Source organism: Thermothielavioides terrestris, chromosome 2 (genome assembly GCF_000226115.1).
Source record: "Thermothielavioides terrestris NRRL 8126 chromosome 2, complete sequence".
NCBI lineage: Eukaryota > Fungi > Ascomycota > Sordariomycetes > Sordariales > Chaetomiaceae > Thermothielavioides > Thermothielavioides terrestris.
This window is the reverse complement of record NC_016458.1, coordinates 7,056,471-7,074,614: the sequence shown is the minus strand read 5'-3', so window position 1 is coordinate 7,074,614 and position 18,144 is coordinate 7,056,471. Positions and strand designations below refer to the sequence as shown.

At 51.3% G+C, this 18,144-nt stretch overlaps 6 protein-coding genes across 6 annotated transcripts; 3 read left to right on the top strand and 3 right to left on the bottom strand.

The window, feature by feature from the left end:
- Positions 1–427: 427 nt before the first annotated feature.
- Positions 428–1,943, top strand: THITE_2115273 (uncharacterized protein). Its single transcript, XM_003653108.1, has 2 exons — positions 428–760; positions 1,169–1,943. Exon 2 carries the CDS (start codon positions 1,582–1,584, stop codon positions 1,903–1,905), a length of 324 nt encoding a protein of 107 aa, XP_003653156.1. The 5' UTR covers positions 428–760; positions 1,169–1,581; the 3' UTR covers positions 1,906–1,943.
- Positions 1,944–2,163: 220 nt separating this feature from the next.
- On the bottom strand, positions 2,164–6,039 carry THITE_2115270 (uncharacterized protein). Its single transcript, XM_003653107.1, has 5 exons — positions 3,924–6,039; positions 3,019–3,779; positions 2,870–2,902; positions 2,603–2,739; positions 2,164–2,510 (listed from the first exon to the last, which is right to left on the bottom strand). Exons 1-5 carry the CDS (start codon positions 5,731–5,733, stop codon positions 2,423–2,425), a joined length of 2,829 nt encoding a protein of 942 aa, XP_003653155.1. The 5' UTR covers positions 5,734–6,039; the 3' UTR covers positions 2,164–2,422.
- A 580-nt stretch (positions 6,040–6,619) lies between these two features.
- On the top strand, positions 6,620–7,677 carry THITE_2115266 (uncharacterized protein). Its single transcript, XM_003653106.1, has one exon. The coding sequence runs from the start codon at positions 6,715–6,717 to the stop codon at positions 7,669–7,671; it is 957 nt and encodes a 318-aa protein (XP_003653154.1). The 5' UTR covers positions 6,620–6,714; the 3' UTR covers positions 7,672–7,677.
- A 357-nt stretch (positions 7,678–8,034) lies between these two features.
- THITE_2115265 (uncharacterized protein) lies at positions 8,035–9,311 on the bottom strand. The gene is made up of 2 exons (XM_003653105.1): positions 9,180–9,311; positions 8,035–9,056 (listed from the first exon to the last, which is right to left on the bottom strand). The coding sequence occupies exons 1-2, from the start codon at positions 9,197–9,199 to the stop codon at positions 8,129–8,131; spliced, it is 948 nt and encodes a 315-aa protein (XP_003653153.1). The 5' UTR covers positions 9,200–9,311; the 3' UTR covers positions 8,035–8,128.
- Positions 9,312–10,039: 728 nt separating this feature from the next.
- On the bottom strand, positions 10,040–11,954 carry THITE_2115262 (uncharacterized protein). The gene is made up of 3 exons (XM_003653104.1): positions 11,483–11,954; positions 10,676–11,420; positions 10,040–10,602 (listed from the first exon to the last, which is right to left on the bottom strand). Exons 1-3 carry the CDS (start codon positions 11,769–11,771, stop codon positions 10,161–10,163), a joined length of 1,476 nt encoding a protein of 491 aa, XP_003653152.1. The 5' UTR covers positions 11,772–11,954; the 3' UTR covers positions 10,040–10,160.
- Positions 11,955–12,796, top strand: THITE_2115260 (uncharacterized protein). Its single transcript, XM_003653103.1, has one exon. The coding sequence runs from the start codon at positions 12,154–12,156 to the stop codon at positions 12,697–12,699; it is 546 nt and encodes a 181-aa protein (XP_003653151.1). The 5' UTR covers positions 11,955–12,153; the 3' UTR covers positions 12,700–12,796.
- Positions 12,797–18,144: the final 5,348 nt, after the last annotated feature.

Here is an 18,144-nt window from a genome sequence, read left to right as displayed (position 1 = left end):
GTCTCTTGTCCTGCCCGCGCTGATCATGACAACACCTTTCGTGCATAATACTGTAGTGAAAACGCGTTTCACTCACTACAGTTATTTTCCCCTCTTGTCATTCTTACCACCGTGCCCTTCACCCACAAAACACAACACCCATCCCGCCGAAGAACCGAGATTAAAGGACGGTCAGAGCAATCGTCGCCGCATCTACTCTACCACAACTGGCATCATGTCTCTTTACACGTCGCTGAAGTCGGGCCTGCGGTTACGCGATTCTGCCTTCCGAGACCCGGAAACAAGACTACCGACGGCAGTTGCGCTGCCTCCACTCATTTTACGCCTCACCCCGGATTAATTTGGTGGCCTTCCCGGTCTCTGACCCACGTGTTCTCTCTGCTTGACGAGTCAGCAAGGTAGGCACGGTGTGGCCGTTCCAACTGTCTTGCCTGATGAAGCAGAAAAACGCCTCGGGTGTCACAAAAGAGGAACGACCAAATCTCGGGCCTGGACAGGGATATTCTCTCCGAGTCGAGTCCTACAACGGAACGGGTGAAGAGACCTGTCCAAGTCAGTGGTACTGTTGTGTCAAGAGCCCGCCGACCTTTGTTGATCGGAGCCCACCTACCAGGGGAAATAACCTCGGCGACGAGTGGGGAAGCGAGACACCCAGAATCGAGATGCAACGGGAGAGAGGAGGCTGGTGTTGAACGGATGCGGCAACTTGCGACGCCCTGTGCTGCGGCCAACACAGGGCATGTGCGCACAACATGCTCGAGTGAGTACAGCCACACCTTAGCACGGTCCAGATTCGTTCCATCCCCTGAGCGATGTTTCTTGAGTACACGCTGGAGGCGGGAGGAGATACTTGTACTACCGGTTGTGCCATGGCTTTGGCAGAGCGCTGCGCTGCGGAGGAGCTCAGGTGCGCCAGGGAACAGCGGCGTCAAGTGATGACCAGCGGACACATCGGTTCCCGGCAGGGTCTCCCAAGGAAGATTAATCCGCACGGGTTCCGGCGCGGTGAGTAGCAGCCGGCCGTTATGCTAGCGGCGACGCCTGCAGCCGTTGGGCATGATATCAACATGCCAGAAAGTAGTCTGTGGATTGGTCGCGATGAGTCGATCTCGGTCAGGTTGTAGCTATACAAGCTCACGAGGGGTACCCAATGGCGTTTGCCATCCAGGGGCGCAGGTGTAAACAGAACGATCGAGCAGGAGGGCATCGTGCCACGTGTGATTCCAACGCGCCGCACTCACGATCGACCGCGGAGAGTACAACTAGAACCACACGGCGGCGGCGCCCCACAAATCGGAGCATTTTCCCATGTTCCTGATGTTGATGTCGGACCGGAGTCGCGGACGATCGCGCAGTTGGAGAAGCGTTCGTGCGCGCCCGCTCCGCTTACGCCGCCCGCCCACCACCCGCCTTTTCTCCCCTGTCTTACTGCCACGGAAGACGGCAGTCATACACTACAACGAGCCAGGTGTCCCGCAGTCCCAACCAACGCCACGCCAGCCGCGTGGACTGAATTCACACCCAGCCAGGCCCAAACCCTCCACTCCACACAGCCGCCGGCCCCAGCCCGGCGAACCGAACATGAGACTGCGCAACCAAGCCACAGCAGTCCGAGCTCCGGCTTTCGGAAAGGCAGCGAGCTGCAAGCAGCCGAAATCTCTCGTCGTGTGGCCCCATATGCAGCAGACACAAGATCTAGTGTCACCACAACATGTCGGGGTCCGCGACAAGACGTTATCCGAGACACGCTGGGAGCGGGCGATGCGCCACTCTGATCTCTCCCATTTCACATCTTGCCAGGAGGAAGGGGCACGGGAGGGGGCACAACTGGCTGGCCACAAACACACGGTCCGGAGGAAAAGAGTGAGAGAAACCCTGGAGAGCAGGCCTGGCATGAGCCAGTAAATTCGTTCATCTCGCACATGGAAGAAACGGAAGACACGATGGAGTGGCAACGGATGGTGAAAAAGGGGGAAAGCATTAGCACGGATCAAGGCTAGGCTCACACAGAAGAGGAGAAAGAAGGAATGCCTGCAAAGGGAAGAAAATGTAAACAGAACCGGCTATGCAACCTGCAATGCACCTCCCGAAAGATAAAGATGAAAAAAGCGTCATGTAACCACCTTCATCAGAGAAACCGCGTAACCGCGTAACCGCGCAACCTCTCGTCGCCTTCCCCAGACCGAGACACGCAGAGCCGGTGTCCAGGACATAGCACGGCAATATATCCTACACAGCACCACGCCACCCCCGCAAAGGAAGAGGCGGAAATAGGAGCTAGCCCCGGAGCAAGCATGCTGTGCGCCATCGGCCGCTGCCTGCCGCGTCTCACAGCCGCAGGTCTCGTATCCCCCCACCTTGGATCGCTCCGCCCGAAAGGGGAAAAGGAAAAGGAGAGACAAGGTCTTACGTCCTTGGTTTTTCACAGCCGGCTCTGGATGCCGGGATGATCCTGCTCGCTCGGCCACCCGCCGTCCGGCCAGACATGGCGGATGGCTTGCCAGATGTGGCTGCGGGGGACAAAGGCAAGTCAGCAACTGCTCGCGTTCCCGATGCCTTCGCCGCGTTGAAACGCCCTTCGAATTCGGGAGAGTGACATTACCTGACATAGACAACTTCCAGGCCGTCCTTCACCTCCTGGGGCACGTCTTTGAGGTCCTTGCGATTTTGGGCGGGCAGTAAGACCGTACGGACTCCCGCCCGCAGAGCGCCGATGAGCTTCTCTTTGATCCCGCCGACCTAGCACAACATGCGTCAGAAATTTCACTCGGTTCTCTGGTGCTTGGGAAGCAGCTGGGAACAAATGCCCTGCTCATGAGAGCGTTGACGACCCTCAGGATACCGTGAGAGGGAATGAAGGGCTGCTTACCGGAAGAATGCGGCCTCGCAGTGAGATCTCGCCCTACGTGTCGGAGAGAGATGTCTGGTTAGCTGTATGTACATTCCAGCAAGTGGGTATAAGGCCGAGTAAGATGAATGAGAGGGGCTTGAAGGGTAGACGAAGCGTAGGCTACTCACGGTCATTGCCAGGGTGGGAGGCACCGCTTTGCCAGAGAAGAGCGAAATCAACGCCATGGCTTGCGCAATGCCGCTGCTCGGCCCATCCTTGGGGATCGCCCCGGACGGGCAGTGGACATGGATGCTCCGGTCTTTCAGGATATTCTCGGAGGCGCTCCGCGCCAGGCCCAGCTCGAAAGCGTGCGCCTTGACCCAACTCAAGGCGACTTCGACGCTCTCCTTCAGCGTTTCGCCGAGCCTGCCCGTCAGCTGGACCGTGCCGTTGCCCGGCATGTCCGCCACCTCAATGAACAGGATGCTCCCGTTGCCGCCGGCGCTGTAGGCGACGAGGCCCGTGACGATGCCCGGCCGGCTCGTCTGCTGGGCGATCTCTTCCTCGAACTTCTCGATGCCCAGGAACCGCTCCAGGTCGTCGACGCCGACGTGCGGGTCGTACCGCTCAAGGTTGCCCGCGTCCTTGGCGTCGGCGAGCTCCACGGCCTTGCCGCGAAGCACCGCAGAGATCTCGCGCTCGAGGTTGCGCACACCAGCCTCGCGCGTGTAGGACTCGATGATCTTGGCGATGGCCTCCTCCGCGAAGATGACCTGGTTCTCGCTCAGGCCGTTTGCACGGAGCTGTTTTGGCACCAGGTGCTGCATGGCGATGTGCCGCTTCTCCAGCGTCGTGTAGCCCGGGAGGTGGATAGTCTCCATGCGGTCGAGAAGCGGGGGCGGGATGGTGTCGAGACTATTGGCCGTGGCGATGAACATGACCTTGCTGACTGTTCAACAATGTTAGTGAGTTTCCCGATTGAACATCAAGAGCAGCTCAGGAAGCAGCTTGTGAGCGAAAGAGTTGTTCTCGGGAGCAACGGAGGGCCACGCAGCTGTTAAGCAGCCAAAAAAGGAGCGCAAGGTTGACGTACGGTCAATCGGAATGTTCACGTAGTGATCGGAAAACGAGTGGTTTTGCTCCGGGTCCAGCACCTCGAGCATGGCGGCCGAGGGGTCTCCATGGAAGCTGGAGCCGCCCACTTTGTCAATCTCGTCCAGCAGGAAGACCGGATTTGCTACCCCAACTTTCTTGAGGCCGTTCACTATCAGGCCAGGCATGGCAGCAACGTAGGTCCTCCTGTGGCCTTTGATCTCGGCTTCGTCGCGGACCCCCCCGAGACTGATTCGGTGGAACTTCCTCCCCAGCGCGATGGCAATCGATCGCGCGAGACTTGTCTTGCCGACTCCTGGTGGGCCGACGAGCAAGAGAATGGGCGACTTGTCGACCATGCGCTTGCTCCTCAAGACGTCCAGCTTCGCCCTGTTGGCTTTAATCTTCTCCTCCAAGGTGGGGTCCAGCGAGGGGGCATCGGCCTTCTCGTCCGTGCTTGCCGCATCCGCTGTACCGAGCTCCTCCTCGGCCTTCTTGATCTGCGCATCCACGTCATCATTGATGGATTGCTTTAACCGAAGAACAGCCAGGTACTCCAGGAGTCGCTTCTTGACCTTCTCCAGGCCGTAATGGTCGTCGTCTAATTGTTTCCGCGCCCTGGAAAGCGTCTCCGGACCGAGGCGGTCGTTGGTCGTCGTCGTCCAAGGAATATCGGCCAGGGTCTCAAGGTACGCTCGCAAAACAGCGTGCTCAGCCTGCGCAGGATGGATCTTCCTGAGCCGCTTGAGCTCCCTGTCGGCAACCTTGGCAGCCTCGGGGGACAGTTTTGCGGCGTCAAGCCTCTTTTTCAACTCATCTATTTCGTTGGGTTCCGGGTCATCTTCGTCCGCATCCCCGCCGCGCCGGCCCATCAGCTTCGGCGGGGGCGGGAAAGGGACACCCATCCCCGACGAGGTGCCGACCTTGACGGGTGCTCTTGGTATTCCTGATCTCCATATCTTCTCGATCTCGTTCCTGGGCGTATCGGGATCGACGTCGAACGGTATTGTGGTGGTGGTGTAGGTCGTAATCTTCATGTTATTCTTGAGGTTGCCCACTTCGCGGTCCAGCAGCTCGATAACTTTCGTGACTCGCTCTTTGACATCCACCAGAGCCAGCACCTGGAGCTTCTCCTCGTTCGACAATGACAAAATGTTGGCCATAAAGTCGGCGAGAGCGCCCGGTTGCCTCTGTCTCGTGATGAAGAGGTCGAGCCGGCGGGCCAGCAACGGGGAGAGCCCGTTGGAGCGCGGGAGGATGGCCGACAGCCTGAGCACGGCGACAAGTTCCCTGGATAGAAGCTTTAGGTGCTGGGCGAGCTCTTCCAGGGTGGCGTCCACGCGGCTCTCCTCGTCCTGGAAATAGACCACCTTGCCCTCGAGATAGGACTTCTCGCGGTACGCCTTCTCAAGCCGGACGCGGGTGACGCCCTGGACCAGCAATGTGAACTCCCCCACGCCACCCTCGAGGCCCGTGATCCGAGCGGCGACCCCCCAGTCGAAGAGATCGGATTTGGAAGCCTTGGCCGGATCGACATCCCCGCGGTTGGGGCGGACGGCTCGCTCGCCATCCTGGATCAGGAGCTGCCCGTTGGGGCCGAGGAACGGGGAGGCGAGGGGGATGCACGCGATGGGGACGGCATCGATGCGGCCGTTCGGCGCCTTGGAAGCAGCGCGCGTGTAGACGGCCGCGAGCAGCGATGCGATGTCCGGGCGGTTCGATGAGACGACAATGCGTTGAACTATGCCCGGTAAAAGAACGGTGTTGCGCGGAAGCACAAGGATAGGGAGCGTCGCTGTCTTCCGGTCCATCTCGAGAAGCCGCTCGTGGGTCCTGGGATCGTCAGGTATAAGGCACCGAGGTAGCTGCGCAAGACACCATCAGTCAGGTCAACTCTCGGATTCCCCTCAAGTCTCCTTCGAAAATAATCGAGGCCACCATCGAACGTCGTCGACAATCGTCGAAAGCAGCTGGGAGCAGGCGGGGCACAAGCTGTGGCAGTTGGGTCAGGTTGGTTGTCATCGGCTCCGGTGCCGAGGCTGACGCAAGTGTTAGCCTTCACGGCACCTTAAAGGAAACCTCGGTTATCCAGGTATCTATCGAGCTTTGGTGGGTGGGTCTGTGCATTTGCCAGGCGGAATATGCTTGTAACTAAGAGACGAAGAGATGCCCTTCTCAGACTGCCCGTCGCGACTGCCCCACCGACCTGTGCCACGTGACTAGGTACGCTCATACTAAACTCGAATCATAGACTTTTGGATTGAATTATCTTCTTCTTTTTTTTTTCCTTTCTTTCCTTCTTTCCTTTTTTTTTTCTTTTGGTTGCTTAGCTTAATATCTCTATAAGTGCTTTACGAAAGTAAATGATACAGTACTGGTGGAAAAGGGGGGTGTCAGGTAATCTGTAGATAAGATAAGGCTCCTTGCAAGGCAGGTGGTCTGTGCCCACTGTGGCCCAGATTTACCTGCAGGCCTTGCAGCCTTGTGGATTTTCCACACATCTTACCATCAACCACCACAATACAGTTATTTTGACACCCCATTCGGCCTTGCCTTTTCTTTTCCGTATCAAATGGTAGCTGCGACTACAAGATCGTGTTGACCACCATACCATCCATTCCATCCATTCCGTCCATTTGAACCATTCTAACCATTTGAACCATTCGAGCCGACCGAACCATTCGAGCCGACCGAACCATTCGAGCCGACCGAACCATTCGAGCCGACCGATCTATTCGAGCCGACCGAACCAATCGATTGACCACCATTTCGAATCGTCAGATTCCACCAAGATGTCGTACTATAGCCAAACCACCCAGGCACTCAAATCCGAGGTCTGGAACCTTAAACAAGAGCTTCGCGCTCGAGAGAAGGAGATAGAGGGGCTTATAAAGCGTATCGACAAGGCACTTGACTACACTGAGAACTACCAAGCTGAAAACAAGGCCTTAAAAGCCAAAAACAAAGCTTTAAAAGCCGAAATTCAAGTCCTTCGCCAGGCATCCAAGATCAAAGCAATCGCTTCTATTCAACCAGTTCAAGTGGTTGCTTCCATCCAGCCGGAGCCAGTCGACGGCAGCCACCGCACTTGCAACAAATGCCAGGCAGTTTTTCTAAGCCGGAACGCTCTCTTCCACCACGTCTATTCCAACTGTTGTAGCCGACAGCCTGATGGCCATGTTCGGCCCATTGGCTACGTTCAGCCCAGTGGTCGCGAGGACCCGACAGCTTTTTCGTCGCCTAGCCCAGTTCCATTGCCCAGTTCGGCTCTGTCAATTGCCCTGGCAACGGCCCAGTCGACGGCCACTTCGACGGCCCAGTCGACGGCCACTTCGACGGCCCAGTCGACGGCCACTTCGACGGGCCAGCCAACCACCCAGCCGACCACCCAGCCAACGGCTCAGCCAACCACCCAGCCGACCACCCAGCCAACGGCTCAGCCAACTGCCCAGCCAACGGCCCAGCCAACGGCTCAGCCAACTGCCCGGCCAACAGCCAAGCCACACACTCACCGAACCCCACGACACTGCACCTGCCGCACCTGCGGCCAGACCTTCGAATCCAGGAACGGCCTATTCAACCACTTGCGTGCCCATGGCCATGCCAGGCCATCCCAGGGCACCACAGGGCCGGCCAAGGAATTGAAGGATTGGATCATCGAGAACACAGGTTGGAGGAGTGGAGGAATGGTGCGCGTAGACCCCAGGCCACTGCTTGCCCTGTTGGCAAGCCTGGCACTCCCAGGGTGACTCAGGCCAACCTACCGGCATCTGGGTAACCCACCTCGCCGGCATGCAAGCCAGTGAGGGCACTGGCGTTTTCTTTTGTGGGCCGGCACTTGATACAGTGCTAGTGGAAAGGGGGGTGTCAGGTAATCTGTAGATAAGATAAGGCTCTTTGCAAGGCAGGTGGTCTGTGCCCACTGTGGCCCAGATTTACCTACAGGCCTTGCAGCTTTGTGGTTCTTCCACACTTTCGAACCATCAACCACCACAATACAGTTATTTTGACACCCCATTTGGCCTTGCCTTTTCTTTTCCGTATCAGTAAAGTTACTAATCTCTGCATTTTCTCAGCGCATACTGGGTTAGGCCTAGCCGAGATGCTAAGGGTAGAGCCAAAGAGAACAGCCTGCTGTGTCAGGGTGCCAGGAAGGCTCGGCTCACGAGCCTGAAAAAGTTTCGGGCCTGACAACCACCACCGCCATCACCGCCACCACCGCCAAAACGACCGCCGCCGAAGACCGCGGCCGCCAGCACCATCGCCGTCAGCATCACCGCCGTCACTATCACCACCGCCGCCAAAGCCGACATTGGACAGCCCGCTACCGAACTGGGGCAGACCCGTCTGCTGACTGGTAGGGTCTGTGAGGATGTATTCAGGATGTTGGCGCGCTGCAAAAGCATGCCTGGGCGAGCCTGGGCGTATCGGCACCATGTCGCTTCGGTTGAGCGCCCCATTCAGGAACTCCCAGTCCTCGTCCGCACTCTCGAGGTAGTACGGCGGCACCTCCTCTTGGTCGACCTGCTCTCTGAATAAATTCTCGTTGTATTCCTCCTGCCGCAGGTCCTGCATGGCCTGCTGCTCCGGACCGTTGTCGGGGTCTGGGTCTAGGTCGGAGCCGAGGATTCGACGGCCCCCCGAGAGACGTTTCGTCGGGCATGTGGCCAGGTCTGTGTCCCCGGAGCCGGTGGAGGAATCGTCTCTGCCCTGGGGGTTCAGGTTGCGCAGGCAGGAGAAAGCGAGGGTCTCAAGGTGGAGCCCGACATGCGATGCGATGAGCTGCTCGTCCATAATGGCGAACCCGCATAGCGGGCAGATGAAGAGCCCCATATTACCGAACTTCCGGCTTCTGACCAGCGGAGGGGGATTGTCCTCAGCGTCGTTGACGCGGCCGTGATGGACAGAGAGCACGTGGCTGTCGAAGGCCGCCTTGCTGACAAACGGAGGCGAGGGGCTGCAAAGGGTACAGTGATACTCTAGGTCATCGTCGAGGAGGATGTAGTACCAGACTCGCGAGTGCCTGTCTTTCATGTAGGATCTCCACTCCTTAAAGGTGCCGAAGTAGACAAACGGCTTGGTGCATTCGTCCGAGATACACACCCACGGCTCGATGTCGGCGGTTAAGTGAGAGCTAGGTTGAGAAGGCCGAAGAGCATTAGTATCGTCCACTTTCTGGGAGGCACGTAATAAACAAAGGGAAACAAAATAGGAAGCAGGCGAGAGAGCCAGAGCTAGAAGGATAGAAGAGACTTACTACTTATCATCTACCGACATCTAGCTAGTATCTATACGCGCACAGTAGGGGCAAAGACCCTGTATAGGCTTTCGTAGGTACACATTCCCCGCGTACTGCTTGCTCACAGGCAATTTCGGAGGTAAGATACTGGTGGAAGGGTTAGTCTACGTCTTTAGTACGATAGACGGTATATGATGGCATAGGCGTGGTAGCGGCGAGTTGATTTCTGCAAGATGATCTCGCGTTTCTACTTACTCCTTCAGTCTCCCGGCTGCGAGAGCTTCAGCACACATAAGTCGCAGACGGTCCTCGCGCACCTGCATAGTACCCGCAATCCGCACGACTAGCTTATAAGGGAGCCGGGGGTACTTGTGTTGCATCATGAGGAGAAGGAGGCGGAACTCCCAAGAATAGAGGTCAACAGACTGCATACCGGGCTTGCTACGGCGGTCGTGTTCCTGGGCCCCTGATACTATGGCCTTCTCCGTCTGGGCTCGCCGCAGCCTTTGGAGCAAATGGTTGTCAGCCAGGTTGACGATCCCGTCGTTCTTCAGGATCTTGCTCCAATCGACCAGACCGTTGGCAACGCTGACGTCGTCCGTCCCCGTAAGCTCGTCTTCGCCATCCCCCCCTCTCCAATCCCCTTCGCGCTTCTCGCCCCCAAAGTCTGGCGCGCTCTCGGTATCGTTGTCGTCGTCTTCGCCGTCGTCCCGTTCCGACATGACAAGGGATTCCTGGTCGTCGTCTATCTCTCTTGACACACTGTTACTGTCCGCCGTGACGTCCATGGCCACATCAATCTCGATCATGCGCTGAGTGAGCAACATGATGCTCCGGAGATGGCCTGCGACGTGGCTCGCAATCGCCTCGATGTTGAGAGGCGGATCCGTGGAAGGATCGGCCTGGGCGTCCATTTCGCGCTGTTCCGCAGCCGTCGTCCCCGATTCCCCGTGACCGTGCTGGTGGGACTGCGCATGGCCCGTCTCGGTCTTGGTGCGCTTACGGCTGCCCTCGAAGCCTGACCCCCCCTGGAAAGGGCTGCTTGGCTGATGACCCTCGCCTCGCCTTCGCCTTCTCGTTGGTCGACGGGTCCTCTTGCTGTTTCATCGAGAGGCAGCAGAGCGGGCATGCGTCCCTGGGACGGGGGGAGCGGATCCGGCTCTGCTGGACGATAGCCTGGACCTGAGAGTCGGTGAAGGTGCCTTCGTGGAAGGCGTAGAGGTGATCGGCGAGCTCGGCTGGCTTAGAGAAAGTGGTCTCCTCCTGGCCGAAGCATAAGGGGCACACCCACAACAAGGGCGCGTGCACCTCGCGGTGCCAGTTCCGGCCGTGGTTGTTGAGCATGTGCTGGAACCACTCGGACGAGGCGGCGAATCTGGGAGGCTGAGCACACTTCTCGGAGATGCAAACATAGGGCCTGTGGTCCTCGTTGACGTGCTTTCTGCAGTTGCACGACGCATCAGATAATTAGGCTCATCTCAGAAAGAGGATTGTGATTATTGTGGGATCCATACTGCCACTTTGATTCGTTTGATAGGACATCAACACCGAGCGGAGTAAAGCACCATTGGCAGTTGAGACTCCCTTTTGGAGGCCGCAGATAGTCCACATGGCTGACTAGGATTGATTTGGCCGTTCCCTTGACGGACGGATTGAGCAACTTGTTGTACCTCCTCATGACTTCCTGGCTGTCCACTGACGTCGGCTTCTCGGAGGCCACGAGCCAGGCATGCTGCCGAACCGGCGGCGGACTCCGGGGTGTCCTCGCAACTGGCTCCCTGCTTCCCTGTGGCGTCGCCGGCATCTCGACGTCCATGGGACTCGCGGCGTGGGTGCCACCACCGTCGGCCTCGCCTCCTGGCTCTTCGGCGATGTCGGACAGAGGGGTGGGCGTGCGCGGCCGCTCGCGCGGGGCCTGTAGCATCCCCTGCCGCGACTTGCAGCGGAGGAATAGTGCATACGTCTCCGTCATGGACCGGGTGAGCTGCCTGATTAACTCCTCGCTGGCGTCGGGGTAGAATGACTTTAAGGCTTGGTAGGCGACCTCTTGGAACGAGGAGACGTCGAACGTCTGTTGGAACGCTCTGGCCTTGTCTGTTCGGCTCCTCACCGAAGACTGGCGGATGGCGATACCGAGGTGGTTTAAGCGGTCATTTGCGCCAGATATGGCGTCGAGGCTCTCGATACTGATACCGTGGTGTTGCGGAGCTTCGGCGGGCTCAATCTCCATGCGATCAGGAGACTCATCCGGCTGATGCACTGACAGTGTGGAAATGGTTAGCCGTCGACGTGATGTGGTGTACTATGGCGTTGAAGCTCACGGTAGGCAAGGTTCTGCACTATAATATCTAGCAGGCGGAGCACCTGGTCCTGGATCCCGACATGATGCCGTAGCCTGCGATCCAGGCACACTTTCGGGTCGGCAAAGACACCCAGGAAGGCTGCCCAGTTGGCGAAGCGCTGCCTGAGCTCCTCAAGGGCGGCTACGCTGTTAGGCTTGCCGTCGGCCTTCAGCCGCCGGATTTGCTCATCGAACCGTTCCTCGCACTCGGTTGCGAGCTCGAAGATGGGCTCCTTGTCTCCGAGAGTCGCCCCACCTAGCGTCGTCATCTTCGCAATGGAACATGAGGGAGCAAGCTGTCCTCAGCAAAGACTCCGAGTTGACGTCCCTCCACACCGAACCATGCACCGGAACAGCGCCCAGACTGGCCTTCACCGATGCCTGATTCCCAACAGATTCGCGATCGGAAGCGGGGTTGAGCTGCGTCTCACGTGATTTGGCGAACAAGACCGACCAACAGTGGTTGCTATCATTTAGATGCAGGTAGGTAGTAGGTAGAGTGAGGATGAGCGGCCCCGTTTCAGCTCACCCCCGCCGCTTGCCCTGCGTTCGATCGTCGGCTTCCTTCCCCCACCCCCGCCACCGACAGGTCTAGGGCAACCCGGCTGCGGTCCTGTCGACACTAATAACGACAACATGCGTGGATCGACCATGTCGCCGGAATGGCAACCTGAGCAACTTGACCAACAAGTCGGTCGCGTCATGCTCCCCACCGAGTCGCTGGCGTGGAATTGTCTCGAGGCCCTTCGGTCCCGTCTATCAAGCAGACTTGCGAGACGTACGCCGGCCTGGACAGTGGGCGGTGGGCGCCACCGCCCACAGAAGCGGGACAACGACGCGGCCTTCTTCGAGGCCGATCTGCGCTTCGTCTTCGACGCAGCCCCTGAGATCACCTGCCTCTCCCCCGCGGATTACGCGGCGATGGACTCCAAGGCTACTGGGCTGCTAGAGTCGCTAGATGAACTCGTCAACGACCAGCTTGTCGATGCGGAGGATGACCAGTGGCCGCAAGGCTGGGAACCGGAGTCGAACGGGGACGTTCCAGTGCCGCACGATGCCGCGATGCTGGGTGACCAGTACCCACGGTTATATGCGCTGATCATCTTCCTGGAAGACGCGGAGGGAACATTGAACCTAGCGACCGGCCCGGGCTGGCTAATATTCATATTAATACGGAGAAGTGCTATAGATGCGTAATAGAACAAGATGTAGATTGATGATAGTGGTAGATCGAAGATCCGAGCGGTGGTGCGCTAAGAAATATATGTCTATAGGGCAAAACATATATATGTACACCGTTTGCTTGATCGGGCCTAGCGTTGCAAAGTCTATAACGTAGGGCGTAGGGCACCCTTATCTAATCTACGTACATAGACATGTAGGTTACATAACTCCCCTATTCCTCCTTACCCTATATCACTAGGCTACTAACCACTTTGCCCTATTGTATTAACCTAGACTACTTTGCCCTATACTATCAACTAGGCTATTGCTATAATAGCTAGTGAAGCTCCTATAGCCTGCTTTCTAAATTCTATAGTTAGTACTTCTAGCGCCTAGCTTCCTTTTTATAGTTGGCTAATTGTTCTTAGCTATCGCTCTACTATATTGTTTCTTAGCATTGACGTACTACTATATCTATATCGGCATTCTATACTCTCCGTCAATTGCTACGAACGAATGCTAAGGAAATTATAGCGTAGCGCGACTATAGCCTAAGTATTGGATTAGGGTGATAGACTACCTAGATATAGGGGGACCTAGTTTTTCTACTTTTCTATTTGTCTTAGAGCGTTACATTCGTTGTTAGGGGGTCTAGCCCTCTAATCATATATATTTAAGTGGGCTAAGCCTATCTTCTTTATCATCAAGTAAGACATTAAGTAGTTGTCAATATACGTTCGTTGACACTACGTTGGTGGTCCTTCTTCTTCTAAGAAGGCTGTTGAGCCTCTCCTTTCGTTGTTCTACCTCTATCTAGATGGTAGGCATTCGAACTATTGAGCTCTGACTATATTCTTATTGTCTTTTATCTTTCTACTATATCCCACTAGACGTACCTAAGCTATATATCTTCCTTTTAGGAGATATCCTTCCTACTACTCGATATATACTATCTTCGTCCGTCTAGAGGTACACTATATTCCTTTAGGAGCTATCTTATACGCTTAATCCTAGGTATAGTAGGGTAGGTTGGTATAGAGGTTTTACACTATTTCAAATGGGGGCTCAATTAAGGAGGAGCTTAGCTTTATATCTAAATAGGATAGTATAGACTATAAAGTCTTTTAAAATTATAGAACTATATAATACTATATTAATAGCTATACAACAACGATATAGCTAACCTATTGAGGCTCTAGTATACCGATACCAGTATCTCTAAGAGGTATAGAAACCTATTGAGGTGTATATATTCTAAGGGTCTGTTGAGACCTTGTCCTAGGAGACTTTCCTTTACCTAGACGACGTAGAGCATTGAAAAGATATCCCGTTATCTCTAACACTTCGAAGACCTATTGAGGCTTCGTTATTATCGATATAGCGGTTATAAAACGTTAATCTAATCGAAAGACGATAGTTTTATCCTCCTAAATAGAGATAGAGGTAGAATTTTCATCGATTATTATTTTCTTCCTCGGTCTAACTAAACTAGTTACAAAAGTAGTTAAACGTAGTAGCTATTTACGAACTTCCGAGCTTAAGACTATACCTTTATAATACTTAGCTCCTTCTAATAGTATATCTAGTACTGTTTTATATTGGATATAAGGTCTTAGTATAGACTTTTACTTTTCTTCTTAAAAGCTATACTCTTACCGCTATTACGTTAGTTAGGTCTAGTATATTAGTTGCTAAGGGTATCTAGGTAATTTATAAGGAACCTATAGTCATCCTTCGAAGCGTTTAGACTGTATATTCCAAAGGAACTTAGCTTTTTAAAAGGTTTTCTTCCTCTAGATAGATGTTAAAGGAGTCGACATTCCTATAGAAGTGTATATATCAGTCTTTTTATAGTCTATTGATATAGTCGTTGCCTTTCTTAAAGACAATAGCTAAACGTCTAATAACTAGACTTTAGTGATATATATATATACTGTCTATAGAAGCTCTAGGAATTCTATCGACCTTTATAATACTATTAATCTTAATACTAACCTTTGAGGGAGAGTCTAAAGATATATCTATCTTATAGCCTTTCTAAGGTATACTAAGCGAAAAAGACCTAGCTAAAGCGGTATAGACATCTCTTCCGTCTTCGCTAGATACCTCTACTTCGCCTATCTATATAGAGGTATCTACGGTAATACCTTCTAGTCTCTCCGAAGCTAAAGCTCTAAAGAAGATAACTAAGTATATTCTTACTACTACGTTTAGCGTAATCTTTCCGACCTTAGCGAAGGTCGGCCTTTAGGGCTACTTCTCTAGTTAAAATGCTATATATTAGATTGAGACCTTCGAAGAGATATATAAAGCTTATTAAGTTACTAATAATAAGACCTATATATGCCTATTTAAGCTTTAGTATAATATTATAATCTAGCCTATTATCTATCATTAGGAGAAAAAGGACTAAGAGACCTAGGTAGCTTTCAAGGCTAAGTTCCTAAAGTGCTAGAAGAGCGATAATCCTAAGTAGTATAAAGATAGAAGTTACCTTCGTAATCTAATTGAAGGGAGATATTAGCTAATTAGTAAGGTTATTTATAACTACTTCAAGTTAATTGATTATATATACGTTATTGCCTCTACTAAAGTTTATAAGGAGCTATAGTATATAATCGTTCTAACTATATAGTATATATTTAATTAGCGGATCTAGGTAGCTCTTAAAGACCATTAACGTACCTTAAAGAAGGACGATAAGGACTTTATCTATACTATAAAGTAGGTAGACTTCCTTAAATTCGTTTAGGATACTCTTTAGAAGGGTCTTAATGTAGAAGACCTCTTTCTTAAGACCTATAAATATAAGATCGATCTATAAAAGTACTACTCGCCTTTGGCTACACCTATTATTAAGATGACCCCTAAGCTATAGGAATAGGAAGAGGAGGAGCCAAAGAAAGCTCTTATACCTACGTCCAATAACATCGACGATCTAGCTAATTAGCTCTAGCGTCTATATATCTAGAAGTAGAAGATCGTTAAGCAGTTCGAACGAAAGATCGAGGCTCTTCGTTTATATAGAATCGATCTTACTTTTAACGAGATCGAGGTTCTCTAGATATATTTCTAGTAGCGGAGCTACTTATAAGAGAGACGTATTAGCTTTATTACTGGCCTATATATTGATAGTCGTCCTCTTAGCTACAGTAGATCTATAAGCTCTAGCTATTGCTACTATTGTAGTAACTCTAACTATATAGTCCTTGAGTATATAGAAGCTGTAAAAGCTATAGCTATAAGTCTAATATATTATAAAGGTATAGACTACTACCTTAGCGATAGGAGTAAGAAAGGCTATATATTAGCTAAGACGATTACCTTTACGAAGGTAGATATTAATAGTATATAAGAGGTTAGTAAGATTAGCTAGCTTATCTTTATATATATAGCTTATTACTTATAGTATAATAGCTATCCTATATACTAGGTGTACTATTGTAAGTACAAGCGCCTAAATAGTCGTCTATTCAAGCTAGATATATCCCTAGTACTAAATAAGTACTACCTCTAGTAGTTTAAACTATATTAGGAGCTTATAACCGTCTAGACAACGATCAATCGTCTTATATATAAAGGGGAGCTTAAGCTCACCTTCGCCTTCTATTATATAGCGTCTAATTAGTTGTTGTTTTATATAGTTTTATCAAAGGGAGGTTGTATCTTAACTTAGAAGGTTGTTCTACGGCCTACGCTAAAGGCTAACGAATTCTATCGACTGCCTCTTCCTCTCTTTAACTAGACTAAGGGGGAAGCTAAAGAGGAAGTAGACAAGGAAGTAGAGACTATACTTCAAGGTATACCGTCTACTAAGCGTCGGTTTGCTAAGGACGAAAGGGAAGATAACTTCTAGATAGACGGCACTTCTATACCTCTAGCGAAGCCTCTTTATATAACTATCCTTAAGAACCTAGCTATAACGAATCGTATAAAGAAAGAGGAGCTATAGTCTAAGCCGCCTACGCCGAAGGTTACTATATTGCCTTTGTATATAAAGGATACGATCTATACTACAATAAAGGCGAAGACTAGTTTAACCCTTAATAACTTAGTCTATATCTCACCTAAATACAAGGACGCTCTAATTATATACCTATAGGGCATTTCTATCGACGTTGAGGTCATTGACTATAAGGGGTCTAGTATTCCTAAGCTTAATAGATTGACTACTATACTAAAAGATATAAAGGTCTATATATAGGCTCTATATACTAATATAAATATACTTAACAACTTTTCCTTTAGTTAGACTAAGATAGTTCTAGTAATCTTTGGAGTTACTAAGGATAGTATATAAAGTATCTATATAGGAAGCCTCTAGGAGCGTTAGATTTATAAGGGTCTACCTAAAGACGTTGACGATTATATCTATACCCTACTCTAGAAGTCTGTCTTAATACTTTTAGTCTTATAGTATATAGAACTCGATACGATAATAAGAGTATAGTCTCTTCCTACTTTGTATATCTAGTTCAAGAAGAGCTATTATAATAAGCATCTTACCTTGATCGACTCTAGTTCAAAATACAACTATATCTTGATAAGTATTGTCGAGAAGTATATAATACTATACTAGCCTACTAAGGTCATTTCGAAAGGTCTTTATAGCTTAGCACCGTTTATTGGAAAGACTTAGGTTACTCTATACCTAGGAGAAGTCGGTATTAACCTTTACTTCTTTATAACTAAAAACACTACTAGTAGCTACAAAGTAATCCTCGGTATATCGTTCGTCAAGGATACCGCTCTAACCTTCGATTATCGCGATAGTAACCTAATTACTATTAATCTAATTATAGAGGGGAAGATAGTCTAGGTATACATCGTCTTTAAGAAGATTACCTAATAGAATCGTCTACTATCTCTAATATAACTATTTGTTTAAGAGCAATTTTAAGGATTAACGAAGAGTCTTAAAAGAATCCTTGACTAGGCAGAGATAGAGGAGGGCGAGACTACCCTCAGTTTCTTCGACAATTATATAGGTAAAGCGGTTTTTTATTTCATTTTATAGAAGTCTTGTATACTACTCCTTAGCACTCTTTTTCACGTTGTACGTTCTTATTCGTTGTCTTCTCCGTCTAGACGGAAGAAGAAGGGTAAGATTAAATTGTTGCTCTATTTAAAAGGGAAGAGGGGGACCCTAATTAGAAACCCCTTTTCCAATAGAAGGCTAAGGTAGGCGTTCCACTGTAAGTTTAGAGAGGCCTTAAGGACGTTTATACTCTAGAAGAATGTTGTAAATAAGGTTTAGCCTATCGATTTAGCACTTTTAAAGATTGCCCACTTTACGCTAAGGTAGTCCCCTCACTGCTATAGGACAATGGTAAGACGTACAAGCTCCCTCTAGATCTACTATCTCCGACCAAAGAGCCTATATAGCCTATAGTCTTAGAGTACAACGAAGATAAGGTGATCGAAGTCCTCTAGGCCAACAATGTATTTACGCTTGATATTTCTAGACTCAATGACCTA

Coding starts and splice junctions, on each gene's coding strand:
- THITE_2115273 (XM_003653108.1), top strand. CDS start 1,582: ATGAGACTGCGCAACCAAGCCACAGCAGTCCGAGCTCCGGCTTTCGGA.
- THITE_2115270 (XM_003653107.1), bottom strand. CDS start 5,733: ATGGACCGGAAGACAGCGACGCTCCCTATCCTTGTGCTTCCGCGCAAC. Junction 3,780..3,923: donor CGTGAACATTCCGATTGACC/GTACGTCAACCT, acceptor ATTGTTGAACAG/TCAGCAAGGTCATGTTCATC. Junction 2,903..3,018: donor CTCCCACCCTGGCAATGACC/GTGAGTAGCCTA, acceptor TCCGACACGTAG/GGCGAGATCTCACTGCGAGG.
- THITE_2115260 (XM_003653103.1), top strand. CDS start 12,154: ATGTCGCCGGAATGGCAACCTGAGCAACTTGACCAACAAGTCGGTCGC.
- THITE_2115265 (XM_003653105.1), bottom strand. CDS start 9,199: ATGTCGGTAGATGATAAGTA. Junction 9,057..9,179: donor ATGTCGGTAGATGATAAGTA/GTAAGTCTCTTC, acceptor TTCTCAACCTAG/CTCTCACTTAACCGCCGACA.
- THITE_2115262 (XM_003653104.1), bottom strand. CDS start 11,771: ATGACGACGCTAGGTGGGGCGACTCTCGGAGACAAGGAGCCCATCTTC. Junction 11,421..11,482: donor AGTGCAGAACCTTGCCTACC/GTGAGCTTCAAC, acceptor CCACACTGTCAG/TGCATCAGCCGGATGAGTCT. Junction 10,603..10,675: donor TCAAACGAATCAAAGTGGCA/GTATGGATCCCA, acceptor GTGCAACTGCAG/AAAGCACGTCAACGAGGACC.
- THITE_2115266 (XM_003653106.1), top strand. CDS start 6,715: ATGTCGTACTATAGCCAAACCACCCAGGCACTCAAATCCGAGGTCTGG.